Here is a 20,535-nt window from a genome sequence, read left to right as displayed (position 1 = left end):
TTCGGCAGTGGGTCCCAGAGCGGAAGGACCTCCTGCTGCTGAATTGCTGCCGAAGACCCGGAGCAGAAGAAGCTCAGGGGCCTGGGCCCTGCAAGAGTTTTCGGGGCCCCCATAGCGAGTGAAGGGGCCCTGAAAAACTCTCATGGGGGATCCTGCAGGGCCTAGGGCAAATTGCCCCACTTGGCCCCTCCCCCCACAGGCAGCCCTGATCATGGACAGGAACATGTAATATTTTCTGCCTTTTCTTCTTTCCCATTGCTTACACAAGATCACATTTTGAAGAGTATAAGATGCTGCTGATTCAGAACAATTCCTTACATTCAAGGGTTAGATGTTTATATTTTCTGTGATCTTTCTTTTTTGAAAAATCTTCATCCACGTTTGCTCATTTCAGGGGGTTTGTCTTCCAGTTTATGGCCTTAGATACTTGATTGATACTGATGGGGACATTATCTGTAACATCTCTTGTACAAAGATCAACTCATCATGAATTCTAATTTAAAAAATGGGAAAACATTTGCAATAAAACTAGTCAAAAGTGATAGTTTTTGTATTTTCACTACAAGTGAAAAATGGGCCCATTTCACAAACAAAAAGAGCCATATTTCAAAAAATTTTGAGATCGAAAATGAGCCACTGATCCAAGAAAATTTAGCGCATTTCTAAGCAAAAATATTTTACAAATGTGAAGCTTGACATTCCCCATGTTCTCAATGTGAAAATAGCCAGTTAATGGAAATCTGAGAGCAAACAAAATTTGAGGCTCTATAACAGGGGTGGCCAAACTGCGGCTCGTGAGTTTCATGCAGCTCTTTTACAGTTAAAGTGCAGCTCATGGAGCCCCTCAAACTCCCACCCATTCTTTCCCTACCAGACTGGTGTGGGGGGAGCTCAGGACTTCTGCCCTGCAGCAGGCTGGTGGGGCTAGAGGCTTCTGCAAGAGAGGACTGGTGCCTGCTGAGAACTGGGGGCACAATTTAAAAGTTTGGCCCCCTCCAAGACCTTGACTTGCCCTCCCAGGCATGCCCCACCCCTAACTCAGCAGTTGCTCCCTGCAGCTCCCAGGTGTTTGCTACTGCTTCTCCCCAGTCACAGCTCCCACCTTGCCAGCTCTAGCAGCACCATGTGACAAAGTGGGGCCAGCAAACCCTTGTAAAAGTATGGGGGCATTTGACCCCATGTGCCCCCCTCCATGCATTGCCTTCTACCCAGCAGGGAGAAGGGTCTTGGGGCTTCAGGCCCACAGGGCACACCTGCCAGGGCTTCAGCAGGAGTGGGGATGAAACCCCGAACTCTGGCAGACGTGCCCCGGCTCTCAAACTACTGAAGATTGTTGTATGCGGCTTGGATGGTCAGTACGTTTAGCCACCCCTGCACTATGAATTGCCTAAAACCAGCAAAATAACAGAATTTCAGCATTTACGAACTTTGCTTAGCTGATGAATTCCAGTGATAAACTGCATTTCCTGTGTCTCAGGCTACATTCTCCAACTGTCAAGAAAGCAATGTCCTGTATGGTTCATGTTCTTTTGTTTCAACTGACAAACTTTGACAAGTGATTGACTCTTGTTTGTAATTTGTGGTGTAGGACAATGGTTTTCAACCTTTTCATTTGCAGACTCCTAAAAAAACTTCAAATGGAGTTGCAGACCCCTTTGAAAATCTTAGACAGTCTGCAGACCTGGAGGGTCCACAGACTACAGATCAAAAACCACGGGTGTAGAATAATCTTTCATGATGTGCTGCTAAGTTTTAAGAGGAGGAATGATCTGATTGGCTCAAAGTGAGGTGCTAATTATAAAATTACACTGTTTGCCTCGCTACCCTTCATAAGTGTTTGTGTAGAAAACAGAAAAGTAATTCTTTGCTCAATTCAGTTTCCAGATCAATCAATTCTGGTTTCATAACTGCCAGAAGCTGGGGCTGGGTAATAGGGGAGGGATCATTTGATAACTACCCTGCTCTGTTTATTCCCTCTGAAACATCTAGCATGGGCCTCAGTCAGAAGACAGGATACTGGGTTAGATGGACCATTGGTCTGATCCTGCATGGTCACACTTATGTTTTTAGGATTAAAAATATATATATACATCCGTTCCACTGTTTTGTGTGGCTTTAATAGCAACTACAAAAGTTGAGTCACACTGATCAACTCACTGACTGCATGATTTTAGACAAGTCAGCTGAAATCTTCTGCTTCTCTCATTTCTTCCATTAACTCCTTCACTGCTCCTGATCTAGTGCTACTGTACTATTAACATTGTCAAAAACAATCACAGTTTTGAATGTAATCACTTCCTCAGGGCAGAGATGTATTGTGCAGTGCTGGTCACTAAGTACACAACATTTGTTGAGAGCAGCCTTGTTCCACTGACAGCAGCATGCTCTGCCTGGATGTACTTGGAAAGTTCAACAGCCCAGTTTATCTCACTGAAACAAAAAGCTTTGGGTATTATCCTTTGTAGATAAGCCAGCTGAAGATCACACAGCTTTAAACGTAGTGGTAATCAGTGCACAATGCACTCCTAGCATTCAACACAAGGCCAAGCACTTTGTCAGCTTCACTGTCATAGGGTCTTTCAGTTTAGTATGCAAGAATGTGCTCTTCTGTATGATTCTTAATTCAGTAAGATTGTTGTTGCCTGGAACTTGCGGCTCTCTAGATAATAAACATAAGAAATTCTGTTAGCAGAACAACTCCATTACTGCTGTTAGTCACTACTGACACGTGCTTTCTCCTCAGGGCAAAGCAATTCTAATTTTCTCTTGGGCCTCTTCTTTCTGTTAGCATCATCATCATCAAAATTTATACTGGCACCTGGGATGTTGCACTCAAAAAAATTGCTGTCATTGGTGCTGTGTACATGTAACTTCTTAATGTACCTAGTGAAAGTGCATACAAGAGTCCTTTAAGTTCTGTGCAGCTCCCTGCTGGCTTATGTAGAGGTGGATTTGACACTAAATTATCTTACCCAATGTGATTTATGTACTACATGATAAAATGCAGAGCCATGAGGTAAATGTTAATCAATTTCCATATCGATTGAGCTCTTCTTGGAAGCAAGTCCTGGACACACAATGCTTCAGTATTTTTCCTTTTTCATTCTCTCTCTTGACACATCTCACTGGGGACTCTAGTTTCTCCCCCCTCCCACCCCAAAGATGTTCATTGTGAAGTATTGTACAAACTGAAATCTCGGCAAATTTGTTCACACTGAGGAAACAGGAGTTGTGGCAAAAATGGTAAGGATGATAATAGAGCTGAAGCAGCAATAGACTTAGCAAATAACCATAAACTCTTAAAGTAGAAGTGACAGGTTAGGCCTTGTGTCATAAACAGATAGTTAAGCGTTAATGTCTCTTTCATCTGTAAAGGGTTAACAAACAGTGAACCTGGAACACCTGACCAGAGGACCAATCAGGAGACAAGATACTTTCAAATCTCGGTGGAAGGAAGTCTTTGTTTGTGTGTTCTTTCTTTGTCCGTGTTCTCTCTGGGTTCTGAGAGGGACCATACATGTAAGCAGATTCCTCCAATCTTTCTGAAAAAATCTGTTCTGTTCTAATTTTAGTAAGTACCAGGAAAAAGGCGAGTTTAGTCTTTTGATTGTTTTCTGTATTTGCAAATGTGTATTTTGCTGGAAGTACTTTAAATTGTATTTTTGTTGGGGGGAGGCTTCTCTCTAGTGTCTATAAGCTGAAAAACCCTGTAATATACCATCTTGAATTTACAGAGATGATCTTTACTCTCTCTCTTTCTTTTATTAAAAGTTTTCTTTTTAAAAGACCTGATTGATTTTCCCCTTGTTAAGGCTCAAAGAAAATTGAGTCGGTACTCACCAGGGAACTGGTGGGAGAGAGGAGGGGCGGAGGTGGAATTCGTCTGTTTTAAAATTCAAGGAATTTGAATCACAGTGATCTTCCAGGGTAACCCAGGGAGGGGAAGCCTGGGAGAGGCAACGGTAGGGGAAAAGGTTTACTTTCCTTGTGTCAAGATCCAGGGGATCTGGGTCTTGGGGTCTCCAGGGAAGGTTTTGGGGGGACCAGAGTGTACAAGGCACTGTAAATCCTGGTTGGTGGCAGCCTATTAGATCTAAGCTGGTAATTAAGCTTAGAGGAGTTCATGCTGGTACCCCATCTTTTGGGCTCTAAGGTTCAGATTGGGGATTTATACCATGACACCTTGTCTACACAAGACCCTTGTACTCTTGTAACTAAATCCATTTAGAAACTGATTTAGTTAAATTGATGCAAATCCTGCATGTGGACGGTTATTCTGGTGTATATTCACCTTTGTCCAGCTTGCCTTCGTCCATCCCTCCACAAACGCAAGTCAACGCCACACCATTCCATTTTGTTGTAAGCACATTCTTTCCATTTCTGGCCGAAGAGTTTTGTCATGGGATTGGCCAAGCGTGTTTTTGGTCTGTCCGGTGGTTGCTTGTGGTCTCTGGGGATCCCGTCACTGATGCGGGTTGTCCACCTATTGTCCTGCCTACAGAGTACATGACCTGGTGTATTTTGATTCAGCTTAAGTCAGTAGGAAATCAATCCCAAAACTAAATCCATATAAGGCACTCTTTAAACAGAAATAAGAGCAGCTACCTAAGCAGATTGCACCCATCTAACTAAACCAATTTTGAAAATAGGTACAATTTTTTGTGTAGAAAAGGCCTTAGTGTTGGGAGTAACTGAGAGAACCTCAATGGAATAAAAATGCCACTCCAGCTTTCATTTAATGATGACAGTACTCCAGGAGTTGAATGTGCTTTGTCTGTTTACAAGCAGCAAGATTATCTGTTGTGTTCTTCTATAAGAGATATGGACTGGCAACAGTAAGGTGACCAGACAGTAAGTGTGAAAAATTGGGATGGGGTGGTGGGTACTTGGAGCCTATATAAGAAAAAGACCCAAAAATCAGAACTGTCCCTATAAAATCAGGACATCTGCTCACCCTAGGCGACAGGGCTTGCTTATATACACCAGATACATTCATCAAAATGCTGTGCCAGGTCTGGCTGAGGTTCATTTAGCTAGGGTATTTTATACATAGTGCCACCTAGTGGCTGCACTGTATAACAGTTTAGCATTCCATTCCATCTGCCCCATTAAGTCCTATATTCCTACCATTTACACTATCACACTGCCTTTGAAGTTCAGTACGTATCAGTCTGAGTGTCTCTGAATCGTTCATAATTTCATAAGCTGAATGCATGACAACTTGGTTATCTGGCTGTTCACTAGCTGCAATGACTGGTTGTGGTTGCCTTGGTATCCTTGAGTCGTTGTCTTCTGCATCCGCCACCCATAGAGTTTGCTCTGTTGAGTGTTCTTTGAGAGGAACAAACTGTAGCTGCAGGGCCGGCTCTAGCAATTTAGCCGCCCCAAGCATGGAGGCACGTTGTGGGGGGCGTTCTGCCGCTCGCCTGTCCCACGGCTCCGGTGGACCTCCCGCAGTCATTTCTGTGGATGGTCAGCTGGTCCCGCGGCTCCGGTTGACCTGCTGCAGGCGTTTCTGCGGAGGGTCCAATGGTCCCGCAGCTCTGGTGGAGCTGCCGCAGGTATGTCTGCGGGAGGTCCACCGGAGCTGCGGGACCAGCGGACCATCCGCAGCCACGTCTGCCACAACTCCACCGGAGCCACCCGCCGCCCTCCCAGCAACCAGCAGAGCGCCCCCCGCAGCATGCCACCCCAAGCACGCTCTTGGCTCGCTGTGGCCTGGAGCCGGCCCTGGTAGCTGTCCACGGTTTCTCTTGAATTCTCCACTATTGGTCTCAATCACATATGATCTGGATGCTGAATTATTTTTCATCATAGCAACTCGAGTTGTCCATCTTATTTCACCATCCAATTTGAAATGAACATGGTCACCAGGCTCTAGAACTACTGTTCCAACTTGGGAGAAGAACTTATTTCCAAAGTGGCCAGACTTGAAGCGAGCAGCCAAATCAGATAAAAAGGCTGAACGAGTTATGAACACTTGTACAACAGACATCACTCACTCAGAGAACTGCCAGTTCTGTGTTGTCTTTCCATCAGGAGTTATGCTCAACTACATCCAGTAATCACTACCAGTTTTGATTTTTAACTCAAAAGAACAAGAAATGGATCTTCCTGCTATAAAATTTTCTTGGTTGTCTGTACAGCTCTCTCAGACTCTCATTCACTTGTGGAAAATGTGGGCTGCTAGTAATAGGATCAAAATCATATTTCACTCAAATGACAAATTCTGCTGCAGTGAATTGTGGTCTGTTATCCATCACATAACTAGTTGCTCTGGAACACTGAAGTGAACAAAAATGCATTTTGTTTTCTTGTTAACTATGCAACATGTTATGGACTTTCAAGTATATTATTTCTGTATACCTGGGAAAATAGTCCACGACAAGCAGCTAGTCTGTTCCAAGGCCTGACTGGCAGAGATGCTGTTAAAGGTTCTTCTGCTGTGTTGGTCTGTTAGTTCTGCAATGCTTATATGCAGAAACCTTATTCTTAATGTCCTTGCTGATGCCTGGCCCCCATGCTGACTGGTGGCCCATTCTTGGCATTTAGTCTATCATGAATGAGGTTTACGATATCTCCTAATATTTTATTTATGATGCAATCATCTTTAATCATGAATCCATTTGACTCTATTACTTGTCCACACATCACAAGGTAGTCTCTTGTCACTACCTTATGTCCTTTGGATACTTGGGCCAGCTAAGTCTGTGTCTGCCAACGTTTTTTTGTAGCTGGAGTAGTCTCTTGTCTTCTGTACCCAGAAAGATAATGGAGAAAATAATTAAGAAATCAATTTACAAACATCTAGAAAATAATAAGGTGATAAGTAACAGTCAGCATGGATTTGTCAAGAACAAATCATGTCAAACCAACCTGATAGCATTTTTTGACAGGGTAACAAGACTTGTGGATGGGGGGAAAGCGGTAGATGTGGTATATCTTGACTTTAGTAAAGCTTTTGATACTGTCTTGCATGACCTTCACATAAACTAGGGAAACACAACCTAGATGGAGCTACTATAAGGTGGGTGTATAACTGGTTGGAAAACCGTTCCCAGAGAGTAATCATCAGTGGTTCCAGTCATGCTAGAAGGGTCCTGGCCGGGATCAGTTCTAGGTCTGATTCTGTTCAATATCTTTATCAATGATTTAGATAATGGCATAGAGAGTACACTTCTAAAGTTTGCAGATTATATCAAGATGGGAGGGGTTGCAAGTTCTTTGAAGGATAGGATTAAAATTCAAAATGATCTGGACAAACTAAAGAAATGGTCTGAAGTAAACAGGATGCAATTCAATAAGGACAAATGCAAAGTACTCCATTTAGGAAGGAGCAATCAAAATGGGAAATGACTGCCTAGGAAGGAGTACTGTTGAAAGGGATCTGGGGGTCAGAGTGAACCACAAGCTAAATATGAGTCACTGTTGCAAAAAAAGCAGCCATAATTCTGGTATGTATTAGCAGTTTTCTAAGCAAGACACAAGTAGTAATTCTTCTGCTCTACTCCACACTGATCAGGCCTCAACTGGAGTGTTGTGTCTGGGCACCACGTTTCAGGAAGGATATGGACAAATTGGAGAGAGTCCAGAGAAGAGCAACAAAATGATTAAAGATCTAGAAAATATGACCTAGGAGGGAAGATTGAAAACATTGGATTTGTTTAGTCGGGAAAAGAGAAGATAGAGGGGACATAACAGCTTTCAAGTACATATAAGGTTGTTACAAGGAGGAGGGAGAAAAATTGTTCTCCTTAACTCTGAGGATAGGACAAGAAGCAATGGGCTTAAACTGCAGCAAGGGAGGTTTAGGTTGTACATTAGGAAAAACTTCCTAACTGTCAGGATGGTTAAACACTGGAATAAATTGCTTAAGGTGGTCACGGAATCTCCATCATTGGGGATTTTTAAGAGCAGGTTGGACAAAGACCTTTCAGAGAAGGTCTAGATAATACTTAGTCCTGCCATGAGTGCAGGGGACTGGACTAGATGACCTCTTGAGATCCCTTCCAGTACTATGATTCTTACACTGGTGTGTAGGCATTACTATTGTCCACATACACATTTATGTCATCTGTGAGCTCACGGGCAGTTGAGTGTGCTGCTGGCTCCATGACAGTGTCTGTTATCACCACATTCTTCTGAGGAATGTATTTAGCAATTGGGTTAAATCACATTAAACTTACCAATAGATGTTGACATGTCAGCGGTGCTTGACCCAAGATTTTTCCATTGATGAAGGTTGCAAGTAGATTATGGCCTGTTATCAGTGTAACTGAATCCACTCCACACAGATATCTGTAAAAGTTCTCACATGCCCATGCACTTGCCAGGCACTCTTTGCATATGGTTTTTTTTTTTTTTGCTTCTCTAAGTGTGTGAGAGCAAAATGTACCTAGCTTCCACTCAGAGCCATGTTTTTGCAACAATATACCTCCTAGGCCATAGCTGCTTGCATCTGCACTAGTCATTGTGGGCTTGTTCAAGTCACCATAGTTGAGAACTGGAGCCGTGGAGATAAATTTATTTTACCTTTTTGAAAACAATTTATTGATTTGGCCCTCATAGTCAAGTTGTGTTGGACTTTAACAATTCCCTCGGTGGTTTTGTCACTGTGGAAAGGTCTTGACCAGGGTAATTTAACATGCCCAGTCTACATCTCAGTTCTGATATATTAGTTGGTGCATTCAATTGTTTAATTGTTTTACTTTCTCAGGCCTAGAACTGGTTCTACATTTCTTTGTCTGTCTGTCCCAAAAACTCAATTTGGGGTAGGTGGAAAATGCATTTTTCTTTGTTTAGCTTCAGTCCAAACTAACTGATTAGGCTTAGAACTTCATTGAGGATTTAGTGGTGCTCTTCCATCAAAGATCCATATATCAGAATATCATCCATGAAAACTACAGCTGCTAGCATTTTCTTTGGCTAAAGAAATTTACTAGAATCTGATCGAGGCATCCAGCTTGGAGAATATCATAGCTCCTTTCTCTCTGGGGAGCAAGTTACCCAGTGTTGGGAGGATATATTTTTCTCTTGTTTCATTAAGTGTTTTAAGATCCACACAGATTTGTATGTTTCCATTTTTCTTTATAGCTGGCTTCACTGGGGCACAATATGCTGTCGGCTCACAGATTTTGTTGATTATGACAGTCCACTCAATTCTCTTCAACTCAGTTTCCACTTTATGCAGTAATGGGATAGGAATCCTGCCAGGTCTACGTACAATATATATGGTTCAATGTTTTCTCAACGTTTTTTGTACTGGATCTCCTTTCAGAAGTCCACTGTCACTAAACATTCCATTGAGTTTTTCTACTGTTTTCACTAGTCCCATGATGGCTGCCATGCTGAGGCTGATAAGGCTGTTGATCTGTGGTCCTTTGATCACATAGCCTCTGAATGCAGAGGTTTTGTCTAAGTTATTTCTGTGGTGAACTGGCCCATGCAGTTCAGAATACCTCCAGGGTAGACAGAGCTGTGCCAGGTGACTTCAGCCCTGGGAGGGGTTGAAGGTGATTTTAAGTCCCTCTGAGATGACTATGACATCAGCTTCTGAGTCAATTTTGAAACCAATAGTCTCACCATGAATATTCAATTTCACTCTCCAGGCTGAAGTTCTCTGGGGCATTGAAGAGTGGCACGCTGATGAATCCAGCAACCTTTGTTGCTCTCTTCCTTCTGTTTCTGTTCTTAGTTTGCTCCTGACCCGATGTCAAATTCTTCTGTACCAGATATGGACTGGTCAGAGCTTGCTTATGTGTTCATCATAAGATCCTGTAATGCTCTGCCCATAACATACTGCATTTTATACCTACTGGCTCAGTGTATAATGTAGTTTAGCATTCCATTCCATTATCATTTACACTGTGATCTCTTTACACTGTTTGGACAGATTAAAGGGGCTGCAAAATGAGCATAAATTATGTTTCTGTAACCCACATGCCTTCTCGGCATGGTGTTCTGCCCCCACTAGTGGCACTGAGACCACTCAGAGAGAGTTAAATGAGTCTTCTTTACAGGCTTAGCTACCAGTCAGTTGGCTTTCAGCTCATGTGATAGAGGATCATGCACTAAGCTCCAGAGGCCCCAGGTTCGATCACACTCACTTTAAAGGGGCCCCAGTGCAAATAACAATCAGACCCAATGTCTCTTGCTATTATCAACATGGATGTACACTTGTAATTTACCCGAACAGCATCTGCTTGAAATTTAAAATCTCTTCGGTAGTTGAGATGAGAGAATGGTGATTAGTTCCCCACAGGCAGATTCTTGCCAGCCTAAATGCTCAGGTCTTTGTTTTAAATATTGACTCACACTACTCTTTAAGGAGCATGGTTTCCCTCACTTTACATCATATAGACCATTTCAGGAGATCCTCTCATGGACCATCTCCTCAAACATTTAACTCCTCAAATCTTGGCCCTCAAAACACTTCATTCTGTGGCTCACAGTTTGAGAACTGCACCTCAGTCCACTGAAGGCTAGTATTGTGGTCAGTATATGCCAGGCGAGTACATGCTGCTAGTATCTCCTGCTCCCTTTCCTTAAGAGAGCAAGATCCATCTCAACTCCTCAGCCCCTTCACTCAAATCCAAAAAGATAGAAGCCCCTCCTCCTCTAGACTGACTCATCTTACACATCAGCCTCCTTCCCTTTCACATCCACCCAGCTACCTGTTAGTTCTTCCCCATTCCCAGCTAACTGCATCTCCAAGCATTTGTACCAAGCCAGCTGAGTCTCCTAGATATAACAAAAGAAGAGCCCGAGCTTCTAGGTATATTACACTACTGGACTAGTGACATGTAACTCTCTTTAAATACTGGTCTCATCTAAATTTGAGTTGCACTGTTGATGCCAGTTAAGCCCTACTCTCTCGGAATAGCCATGCTAATCTTGTTCTGGTTAGAACTTCCCTTCTTCTCATCTTCTCAGACTTTGTGGTTTTCCTGTTGTTGCTTCTGTTTTTTTTCGAACCGTCTCTGGCACGGAAGCCAGGTCATAATGTACTGCATTAGACTTGGTGTTTGTGTCTCGGTAACAAAAGCAGCTCGTCCTTAGCATGATATAGCCCCTTCTGCATCCTTTGTTCCTCTGCTGGTGGACTGTCAGCTGAAATGCTTGATGTATTTCCTGCTGCAATGTGGTTTTTTGGAGGAAGAAATGTCTGACTCAGTGAATATGATTTTTTTAAACACTAAGAGCATAACAAAAACATCTGTGTTAGCCCCTGCCCACCTCCTCAGCAACACCTTAACTCCTTTAGAGTTATAAAGCCTAGACTGACACTTTGTCAGTAACATCCAGATTCTATCTTCTTAGAAGAGAAAAATATTACACAATTAAACCTTACTGAAAATTCTCCTTGCATACCAGTGGATCTGCAGAATTTCAGACACTGAGGTAGCAGTCAGTCATAAGAATACAAAACCGGATTCTACTTCCTGCTCTACCATTACATCACAGAGTGACCTTGGGAAAGTCATTTAACCTTGTACCTTTGTTTATCCATGTGTAAAACAGAACCTTATGGGGTCCTGTGAAACATTTAAGAGCTTTGAGATTCTCAGAGAGAAGCCACTATTATAAGTGCAAACTATTACACTGGGGTTGAGTTTAACATTGTTCCAATGTTTTTCATTTGTGATTTTTTTAAAGCTATCCCATTTGGAAAAATCCCCATTTTAGAAGTGGATGGAGTTACCCTTCATCAGAGCCTGGCCATAGCCAGATACCTAGCCAAAGAAACAGGTAATGTAACACTGCTACTCTCTTAATACTTTTGACTGCTTCCATGTTTAATGCTATTTACTAGTGCATGTTAAGCCATGACAATACAAACAAAGAGCCAGCCTGACAAACTGAAATTAACAGAAGTCAACGTGGACAGGACAATATAGACCCAAGTAGTTTTCACAGAGCGACAAAATGTATCTGTTGTCAACCTCTCCTGCTGCAGCTTCATTTAATCTGATCACAGAAATTTAAGGGGCATTGTGTGATGCTGCAAGTCCTGATGTGGTGTAGCTGTGTCAGATCCGACACTAGATGTCTACAGTAAATAATGATGGTATAAAGTACCTTTGCACCCAGAAATGCCATATGGAGGTGGTCTGTGGGAGGAGAGAGGGTTTGCAGGCAGGAGCGCCGCCAGCTATTTTGCTGCCCTAGGCATCAGAAGGTCCCGCCCCTGAAATGCCACCAATGACCAGGGCGGCCGAAGATCCTGCCGCCGTGGTCACCGCCCCTCAAATGTTAGCACCCGAGGCGACCGCCTAGGTCATCTAATGGGTTGTGCTGGCCCTGATTGCAGAGTATACTTCTATAATTGTCCTATGGGATGTTACCAATGTAAATCAACTCATCAGCTCAGAACTTTATTGGAATTTCCACAGCAGCTCCAAGGCGGCCCTCTCCCCTCCATCTCCCTTGTTCCCAATTTGTTTACCTTGCCATTATGCTCAAGCACCCATTCACAACTACCACAAAGGGCAGTAAAGTATGTGTGGACAATGTGATGTTAGCTGAACTTTGTGTAGGGCACTTGGAGGGATGTCTTCCTTCTAGATACGGGCTTGGACTATTCTCATGTCTGGATCCTAGCAGGAAACCAGAGAAGAAAATTGCTACCTCAGCTACCAAACAAATAATAACAACAATAAAAGCACTAAACTAAAACCAGAAAAATAATAAAAAACTTAGAAAGCTTATGGAAGGTACACAACACTCAAAGGTGTTCATCCAAAGAGGACCAGAGCTGGGCAACTCTGCTATGCCATCTGAATTGACCAGGAGAGTGCACAAATCTTGCCCCTCATGATGCACAGTAATTTGTGCTGGACAGAATCGTTTGCAGCATCCATTGGAACAAACCAAACATTGTGGCCAGGTGCAAAAAGGCATTCTTATACCATAGAGGATAAGGCTCTGTCCCCAGTTAATACATCCAATAGTTCAAACAATAGGGAGATTTATGTATCATTTATGTACCACAGTTCCAGCACAGTTTCCTGACCAGTGCAGATAAGATAGATAGTTTTCAATTAGCTGTTTTAGACTAGTCTAAGGTACATTTTTACTGCACAAATATCAGAATAAATCCCAAGCTTTGCCAGCCAGGAGAACTATGCTAGAACTCTAGTATTAAATCAAGATGAAGTACATGGGTGTGCTACCAGGATTTCAGCTACAGTGTGGGTAACGTTAAAAATATTTATACACACACACACAAACACACACAGATTGAGACTTCTTGCATTAGTTTCTGCCTTTCACAGAATGTAGAAAAACTAGAATCCCATTGTCCAGCTCACTGATCATGCTAGCTTCTTCTCTCCAACGTATTATAGCAGAATTCTAGCTCTGCTAGAATTCAAGTTAAGTTTGCTAGTGGTTTATCCAGTCTAGTTTTAAAATTCTTAAGCAATCTGACTTCCACACCTTGTCATGTGAATCTAGAACTATTAGAATCCAACCCAGCTGGAAATCAGTACAAACTACTGTGATTTTCTCACCAACTTCAATATAAGATGATGCATTTTGGAGAAAACTAGAGTAAACTAGACTGAATTAAGATGATAAACTCCTCGGGTCAGGGACTCTCTCTCTTCACGTGTGTTTATATAGTACCTAGCACAGTGGACTTCCCAATCCTGTCTAGGACATGTAGGCACTACAATAATACAAATAACTTTCCTCCTTTCTGCTCATCCTTGTTGCATCTACAATGCAGACACATCCCATACTGAACTCCCATCTTCTCTCCTTTACAGCAATCAAAAAAAAAACAAAATTCGTAAATTCTCCCCGCTAAATTGGTTAAAGAGTTCAGAACAGCTGCAGCTTCCACCCAACCAGCTGGCATTGTCTCTGCTTTTCAAAAGCAACATAGTCAAAGCATCCTCTGACAAGATCAAGCTGTACATCATCTAAATTACAGCTACACAGTGAAGAGCAACAAGATTATGACTACAGTATTTAAGGGACATGCAGATAGTACATTTGGGATTAATAGGTGCCGGATAAGAGTGTACCTGTTGTATAAATTCTATGCCTGAGGTATGCACATTTTAAGTCATTCTAGATAGCTCCAAATTTGCATATAAATTTACATACTTAAAAAAATTAACTATAAATGATACTCAACTTAGTATCTGCTTGAACTTGTATCTCTTTGAGAGATCAGTACACTGCTTATCGTCTGAGTTTACTAGCAACAAAAATCTTACAGCTTTGCCCTCACTTTGCAGATACAGGGAGAGAATAGCTGTGCTTTTCTAAGATGTTGTGGGCTGTATTTCATCAGGCTTGCTTTTGGGCTCTCTGGTGGTGGGGAATGGAATTAGACATGGTACCTCTCAGTGCACGGTACTGTTCAACTGTCTTTTAAGGCTGGAAAGTCTTGTTTCTGGAAACTGTTGAACTAACCTGGACAGAGCACTTAGAAAATATGCTTAGGGCACAATCCCACTCTGGCTATGAGGCTAGATCACCCAATAAGATCACTCCCAACTCTAAATTCCATGTTCTGTGACAAAGATTACTCAGTTGCTTAGACAATGTGAAATAAGATTCTCGAGTAATGTCAATAATAATCAAAGTTAGAGGAGCCAGGGTTTGTTTTGGGATTTATCCATCAACCATCATAATAAACCCATTTGCAAGACTAACACAGAGGAAGGACGATATTCTCAAGGTGTGCTGAATTAATGCAAAGGGATAATGGGAACTTGGTAGTACATTTTTGTTGCCTCTTTCACATTGTGAGCAAACAGCTGTAATCTTCCTTTTTCAAATGTTTCCAAACACTGTTACATTTTCTAGTCTGAAAGAACTCTTTAAGATGTAGTAAAATAGCCTCATTCATGTCTGCTTCCCTGAGAAAGTCTGACCTCCTTCCTTTGTTTGATAAAATTGGATCATTTTGAGAGAAGCACAATGCAATCCATAAAACATCAAAAGGTGCCAAAATATTAGATACAATAAAAAGTGCTATTATAAAAACAAAGTAATATAGTATTTTAATGTCTAATACAAATAGGAAAAGGAAAAAAGCATGACTGCAGAATGGAATAGCAACTAGGATTAGAGTTTCTACCCAGTTTATGTACAGTTTATTACAAAGTAGACAGAAGAAATGAAATAATCTACCTCGTCTAGTAAGAATTTTAGCTCTATGTGGGAATCTGTGTAAGATAGCACAAATCATGGCTCATTTCCTTTATAAGCTGCCACTAAACCCCATACTTCTAAAAGGTATATATTCTTTGCATATGATATCCAATAACTCGGAAGTGAAGAGTATAACAGTAGAGAGAATGGAAGAAATCAAGTGACCCAGGAATCAGTCAATACAGTTCAAGGCACCTAATCTCTCTCAGTCATTTTAAAACAACTTTTATAACTGCAGAAAGATACCCAAGCTTGTGTTGACTGCATTTAACCCTTTCACTTGGTGTCTATAATTCCACCTTAAGCATCAACTAACAATCCATGTCTTGACATTTCTTATTGCTAAAAATAGGAAGGGCTCTTCATACATAAATAATATTAGAACTCTGCAAAATTTTCATAAAACCCAAAATATCCCATGTCTGGGCCAGCCCAGAACTCTCTTTCCCTTTCAATAACCCCTTTCTTCCCCAAAAGCCCAAGGCTTCCTCTCAATTTGAGCAGTTTTAAGGAGAGCATGAGAGGTCATTTGGCCTTCTCGTCTCACCCCTCCAAATGTCTTCAGAAGATGACCCTCCGCCAGATCCTCTGACACAACATGGCAATTTCCCTAGGCCAAATGCACTTAGAGATCTCTTAGCCTCAAAGCTGAACAACAGTGCTATACCAAAAACATATGACTGTTTCCAGTGCAGATGTGGAATAGACTTCTAGAAGGCTGCCTATGCCTGAAGACTAACATATGGAATTAGCCTATTAGCTAACACCCATTCTGCTCCTGTTAAAAAATGGACCAGAGAGGAGACTGGATCAACTCGCTACCATTCAAAAACCAATGTGAGATGGGTTGAAAGCCACTGACTTTCTCCCCCCAAAATTTAGCAGCTAAAAATAAACAGAGCCTGAGCTTTCCGGGAGGAGGGGGATGCCCCCAGGAGCTTTGGTGTATAATTTCAGCTGTTTCTCTCATTTGTTTTTTGAGTCAATGTAAACCGAAAACACACAGTGAAACTTCTGGGTGCTGGACCTGAATAAATTCAACCTACCTGGGAGGTTTGTTGGAATCTGTGAATCTGAAAGTAGCAGGAATCAGGCAGAAGAGAGGATTTTCACAGAGCAGGTCTAGGCTATGGAATTCAGGACCAGAAGAGATAAGAATGACCTGACAGTGGTCAGAACGAAATGTAGAACTCCTTTCTTAAACCTATTTCTCCCACAATAAGTACTGTATGCCTGACACCTTCCTCCCCCTGACTCTGTACACATGCGCGTGTGCACACACCCACCCCCCATCAATTTTAATTCTATTCCAGCATTTTACTCTTACCTGCTGGAAAGTAAGAATAGAATGTTGTTGTGTTTTTAATGCTCAGACACTGCAGTAACGGCATCAGTCCGAAAGCAAATAGGATAAAAGACAGAAGAGTAGACTTAAAAAGATTGCTGGAATTTTCAAAGGAACCCAAAGGCATTAGGTGTCCTAACCACACTCAATTCAAGTGCTGCCAACTTGTGCTTTCGGTGTTTGTCGTAAAGCCCAAGCTCCTGGACTAATGATTACATGAACTGAGCTTTCATTAAAGCAGTAAGTTTCTAGACCTGAAGGATTGAAGATAAGCTTGATAATTTAACTCCTTATTACTCCACCAACAGGAGGCAAATAGAAAGAAGATCAAATTTATTATTTTAAAACATCATCGTATTTTGGAGGACTAAGGAAATATGAATGCTTGGGGTTGGCAATAGGCTCATTCAAAAACCCCAGCCTACCTGTAAATAATGTACATCTTAAAAATGCATTATTTCATACCAATTACTCCTTCACTTACCTACTAGGTCCTGAGTTACGGAGTCTCAGTTTGCCTACTATGGCTGTTGACCTAGCTCACTCCAAGCAGTGAGAGGGATGCAGTTCCCAACTCAGATTAAGGTTCTAGTGATGCTGTTAACTCTGGCAGAAAAATCCATGGAACCATTAAAAAAAATAGCCTTTCAGTTCATATTGAAAATATATCACCAGTACCTGTTACGTTTATATAGGTATCATTTAGTTATTTTAATGTAACTAACAGCATTTCATGTCCTTTTTGTTGCTGAGACTCATTTATGTCATGATGTAGGTTTGCAAGGTTTTACGTATAAAGAAAGAGGCATGTTTTCTGCCCTGAAGAGCTTGAAATCTAAATAAGGCAAAAGACTAATTCAGCAGAAGGAGAGTGTGAGGGTTATTGGTCAAGGGAAAAGAGGTTGCATGAAGAGAAGTTTTCAGAAGGAACTGGAACAAAATGAGATGAGGACGAGGAGCCTCTACCAGGCAGCCTGAGTTAGGGCATAATGGTGGGGTAGGACAAGACGACAAAGGGAAGAGTAAGGTGAAAAGGTTGGGAAGACCGCAGGTGGCAGAAATATAATGGGGGAGAATAAGAGTGGAGCTGTAGGAGGGGACAAGGTTAAGCTAAGGAACTAGAATATAATGCTATTATAACCTAGTCCCAGATTTGGACCTTAGCGTCCAAAATATGGGGGTTAGCATGAAAACCTCCAAGCTTAGTTACCAGCTTGGACCTGGTAAAGCTGCCACCACCCAAAAAATTAGAGTGTTTTGGGGCACTCTGGTCCCCCCAAAAACCTTCCCTGGGGACCCCGAGACCCAAATCCCTTGAGTCTCACCACAAAGGGAAATAAACCTTTTCCCTTCCCCCCTCCAGGTGTTCCTGGAGAGAGACACAGAAGCAAACTCCGTGAATCTAAACAGAGGGATTTCACCCTCTTTATTTCCAGTCCTGGAAACACAAGCACTTCCCTCTTCACCCAGAGGGAATGCAAAGTCAGGCTAGTAAATCTAACACACACAGATTTCCCCCTGACTTCTTCCTCCCACCAATTCCCTGGTGAGCTGCAGACTCAATTCCCTGGAGTTCCCCACTAAAGAAAAACTCCAACAGGTCTTAAAAGAAAGCTTTATATAAAAAGAAAGAAAAATACATAAAAATGGTCTCTCTGTATCAAGGTGACAAATACAGGGTCATTTGCTTAAAAGAATATTGAATAAACAGCCTTATTCGAAAAGAATACAATTCAAAGCACTCCAGCAACTATAGACATGTAAATACAAAAAGAAAAACAATAGAAACCTTACTGCCTTACTATATTGTACTTACAACTTGGAAACAGAAGATTAGAAAGCAGGAAACAGAAATCACTTCTCAGAGCCGAGAGAGTACAGGCAGAAGACCCCAGAACAAAGGACTCACACACAAAAAACCCTCCACCCAGATTTGAAAAAGTCTTGTTTCCTGATTGGTCCTCTGGTCAGGTGTTTCAGATTACTTCTTTCCAGGTGTAAGAGACATTAACCCTTAGCTATCTGTTTATGACACGCAGGTGGCAGAAATATAATGGGGGAGAATGAGAGTGGAGCTGTAGGAGGGGACAAGGTTAAGCTAAGGAACTAGAATATAATGCATTAAGTCAGAGAAAGAGGGTTTCAAAGAGGGGGTGATATCAAAATGGAGAGGAAGGAAATGGACTTCAACTGAGGCACTTTGGGAGCAGGCAAAAGCCAGGAGAGGATGCGATTCCTGGCAGTTGGAACAAGAAAGGGTGGAGTCTGATGAGAGTGAAAAAAAATTGTTTCAAGGCTTTGTGAAGGTCTCGGGAGGGAAGACTCAAAGATTACAACAAGATTGTGGGGCTGGGAGACAGGAAGGACAGACTTGTCAGTGAGTGAAGATGGAGCAGAGAGGCAGGAGGATGACTTCATTTATGGAGCAATGGATCTGAGGTAGCTGCTGGACGTGAGTGATCAGAAACAGCTAGGGAGAAAGATAAAAGTTCTACAGAGTTTCAGTCTTCATTGGTATGAGCACAAATAGGTTATTCCTAAAAAATAATGTATTTGTGCAGATAGTGTCTCTTCACTCTCCCTTTCTAAATTTGAATTCCACAGGTCTGGCCGGTCAGACACCTCTAGAACAAGCTCTGGTTGATGCCATTGTGGACACCATTGACGACTTCATGTCACTGTTTCCCTGGGGAGAGAAAAATCAGGATGTGAAAGTAATGTGATCACTGATTTAAAGCAAAGAGATTTATACCTGCCAAAGTGTCATCTGGACTGACACATGTACACTGGTCTCTGCTGTCACACAGTCACTCGCCCAGCTCCACTGCCCGTCAATAAGCTGGGCAGCAGATAACGAGGTTTCCTCTGCAATTCCTCCTTCAGACTACTGAGCAACCACCAAGGATTTCTGCTCCCCGTCCCTTTTCCTCACTGTGGGGAGGAGGATGTGGCCAGCACCGTGGCTTATCTTGGATGGAGAGTGCTATCTATACAAATGCCAAATACCAATCCATGTTTATTAAACAAGGGAGGACAGGCTGAATCAGAAAAAACTCCTTCACTTCGCTGACTACTCAGGAGTTGTATTTTGATGCAAGCTAGTAGTTAGTAGAAAAAATAGATTATTTACGTAACTAGCTCTAGAAGCATAATGGCTCTATGCCATCCTATTATTTCTGTCCTTCTCACTACTGATACTCCCTCTGGTGTTCTGAAGCATGTATTGTATTCCCTTGCTCCTGCTCTGCTCAGCTAACTGTAAACACAATAGATGTTTTTAATTACAACTTTACAAGTCATATTAAAAAGACAGTTAGACATGATTAATTCCTGTATCCACTGTGCAGTTGAATGGCCAGGAATACATTTAAGATCATTTTCATTAGCTTCTAACGGCATTCAATTTTTGGTATGCTCTAACTTATAACATTCCAACTCCCTCAGAGAGAGCAAGAGACAAAACCCACACCTGAAGCAAAATTCTGGAAATAAGACTAACTAGGGAATGTTCCCCAGTTAGGTGTGCCTCTAAACTCTGTTTTCTCTAAAGCTGTGAAGAGCGGCTTAATCAAATGTAGTGTCATGGGGAGTTATTTAGAACAGCAATATTATGTCAATGGTAATGACAGATATTAACTGCTACAAGATCAGTCTTGACAGGTTCTTTATAACTTCTAAAGATGTCCTCGTGGCATTTCCAAGGAAACAAAGACTCATTTTATATATGCTTTTGGTTTGGTAACTAACTGACTCTAGAGAGAGCACAAAGGGCTGGACGCTGAACTTGATATGTCTGGGGGAAGGCGAACTGACTCCCAGAATAACTGGTGGAAGGCATGCTTGAAAAATAAGTGGACAGAAGGGAAGTTCCATATTATTTCAGACAGCTAGCAGTATGGTGGAAGCAAAGTATAAAATTGTGTCTTCCAGGCAATATAGAACGCCCAGCTTCATCCATCCAGTCCCAATCAGTTGGGAAGCCAACTTAATATGAAGAATCACAGGTCAGAGCGAGGATGGTA

The 20,535-nt window shown here is 42.0% G+C and overlaps 1 protein-coding gene across 1 annotated transcript in view; it reads left to right on the top strand.

Moving 5' to 3' along the window:
- Positions 1-20,535, top strand: part of HPGDS (hematopoietic prostaglandin D synthase) — a 75,438-nt gene that overhangs the window by 45,048 nt on the left and 9,855 nt on the right. The window contains exons 3-4 of the mRNA XM_050944073.1: positions 11,656-11,748; positions 19,118-19,227. Coding sequence (XP_050800030.1) covers positions 11,656-11,748; positions 19,118-19,227 — 203 coding nt within the window. The remainder of the gene's footprint in view (positions 1-11,655; positions 11,749-19,117; positions 19,228-20,535) is intronic.

Source organism: Gopherus flavomarginatus, chromosome 3, assembly GCF_025201925.1.
Source record: "Gopherus flavomarginatus isolate rGopFla2 chromosome 3, rGopFla2.mat.asm, whole genome shotgun sequence".
Lineage (NCBI taxonomy): Eukaryota > Metazoa > Chordata > Testudines > Testudinidae > Gopherus > Gopherus flavomarginatus.
The sequence above is the reverse complement of the archived record's forward strand: the minus strand, read 5'-3'. Positions and strand labels throughout refer to the sequence as shown.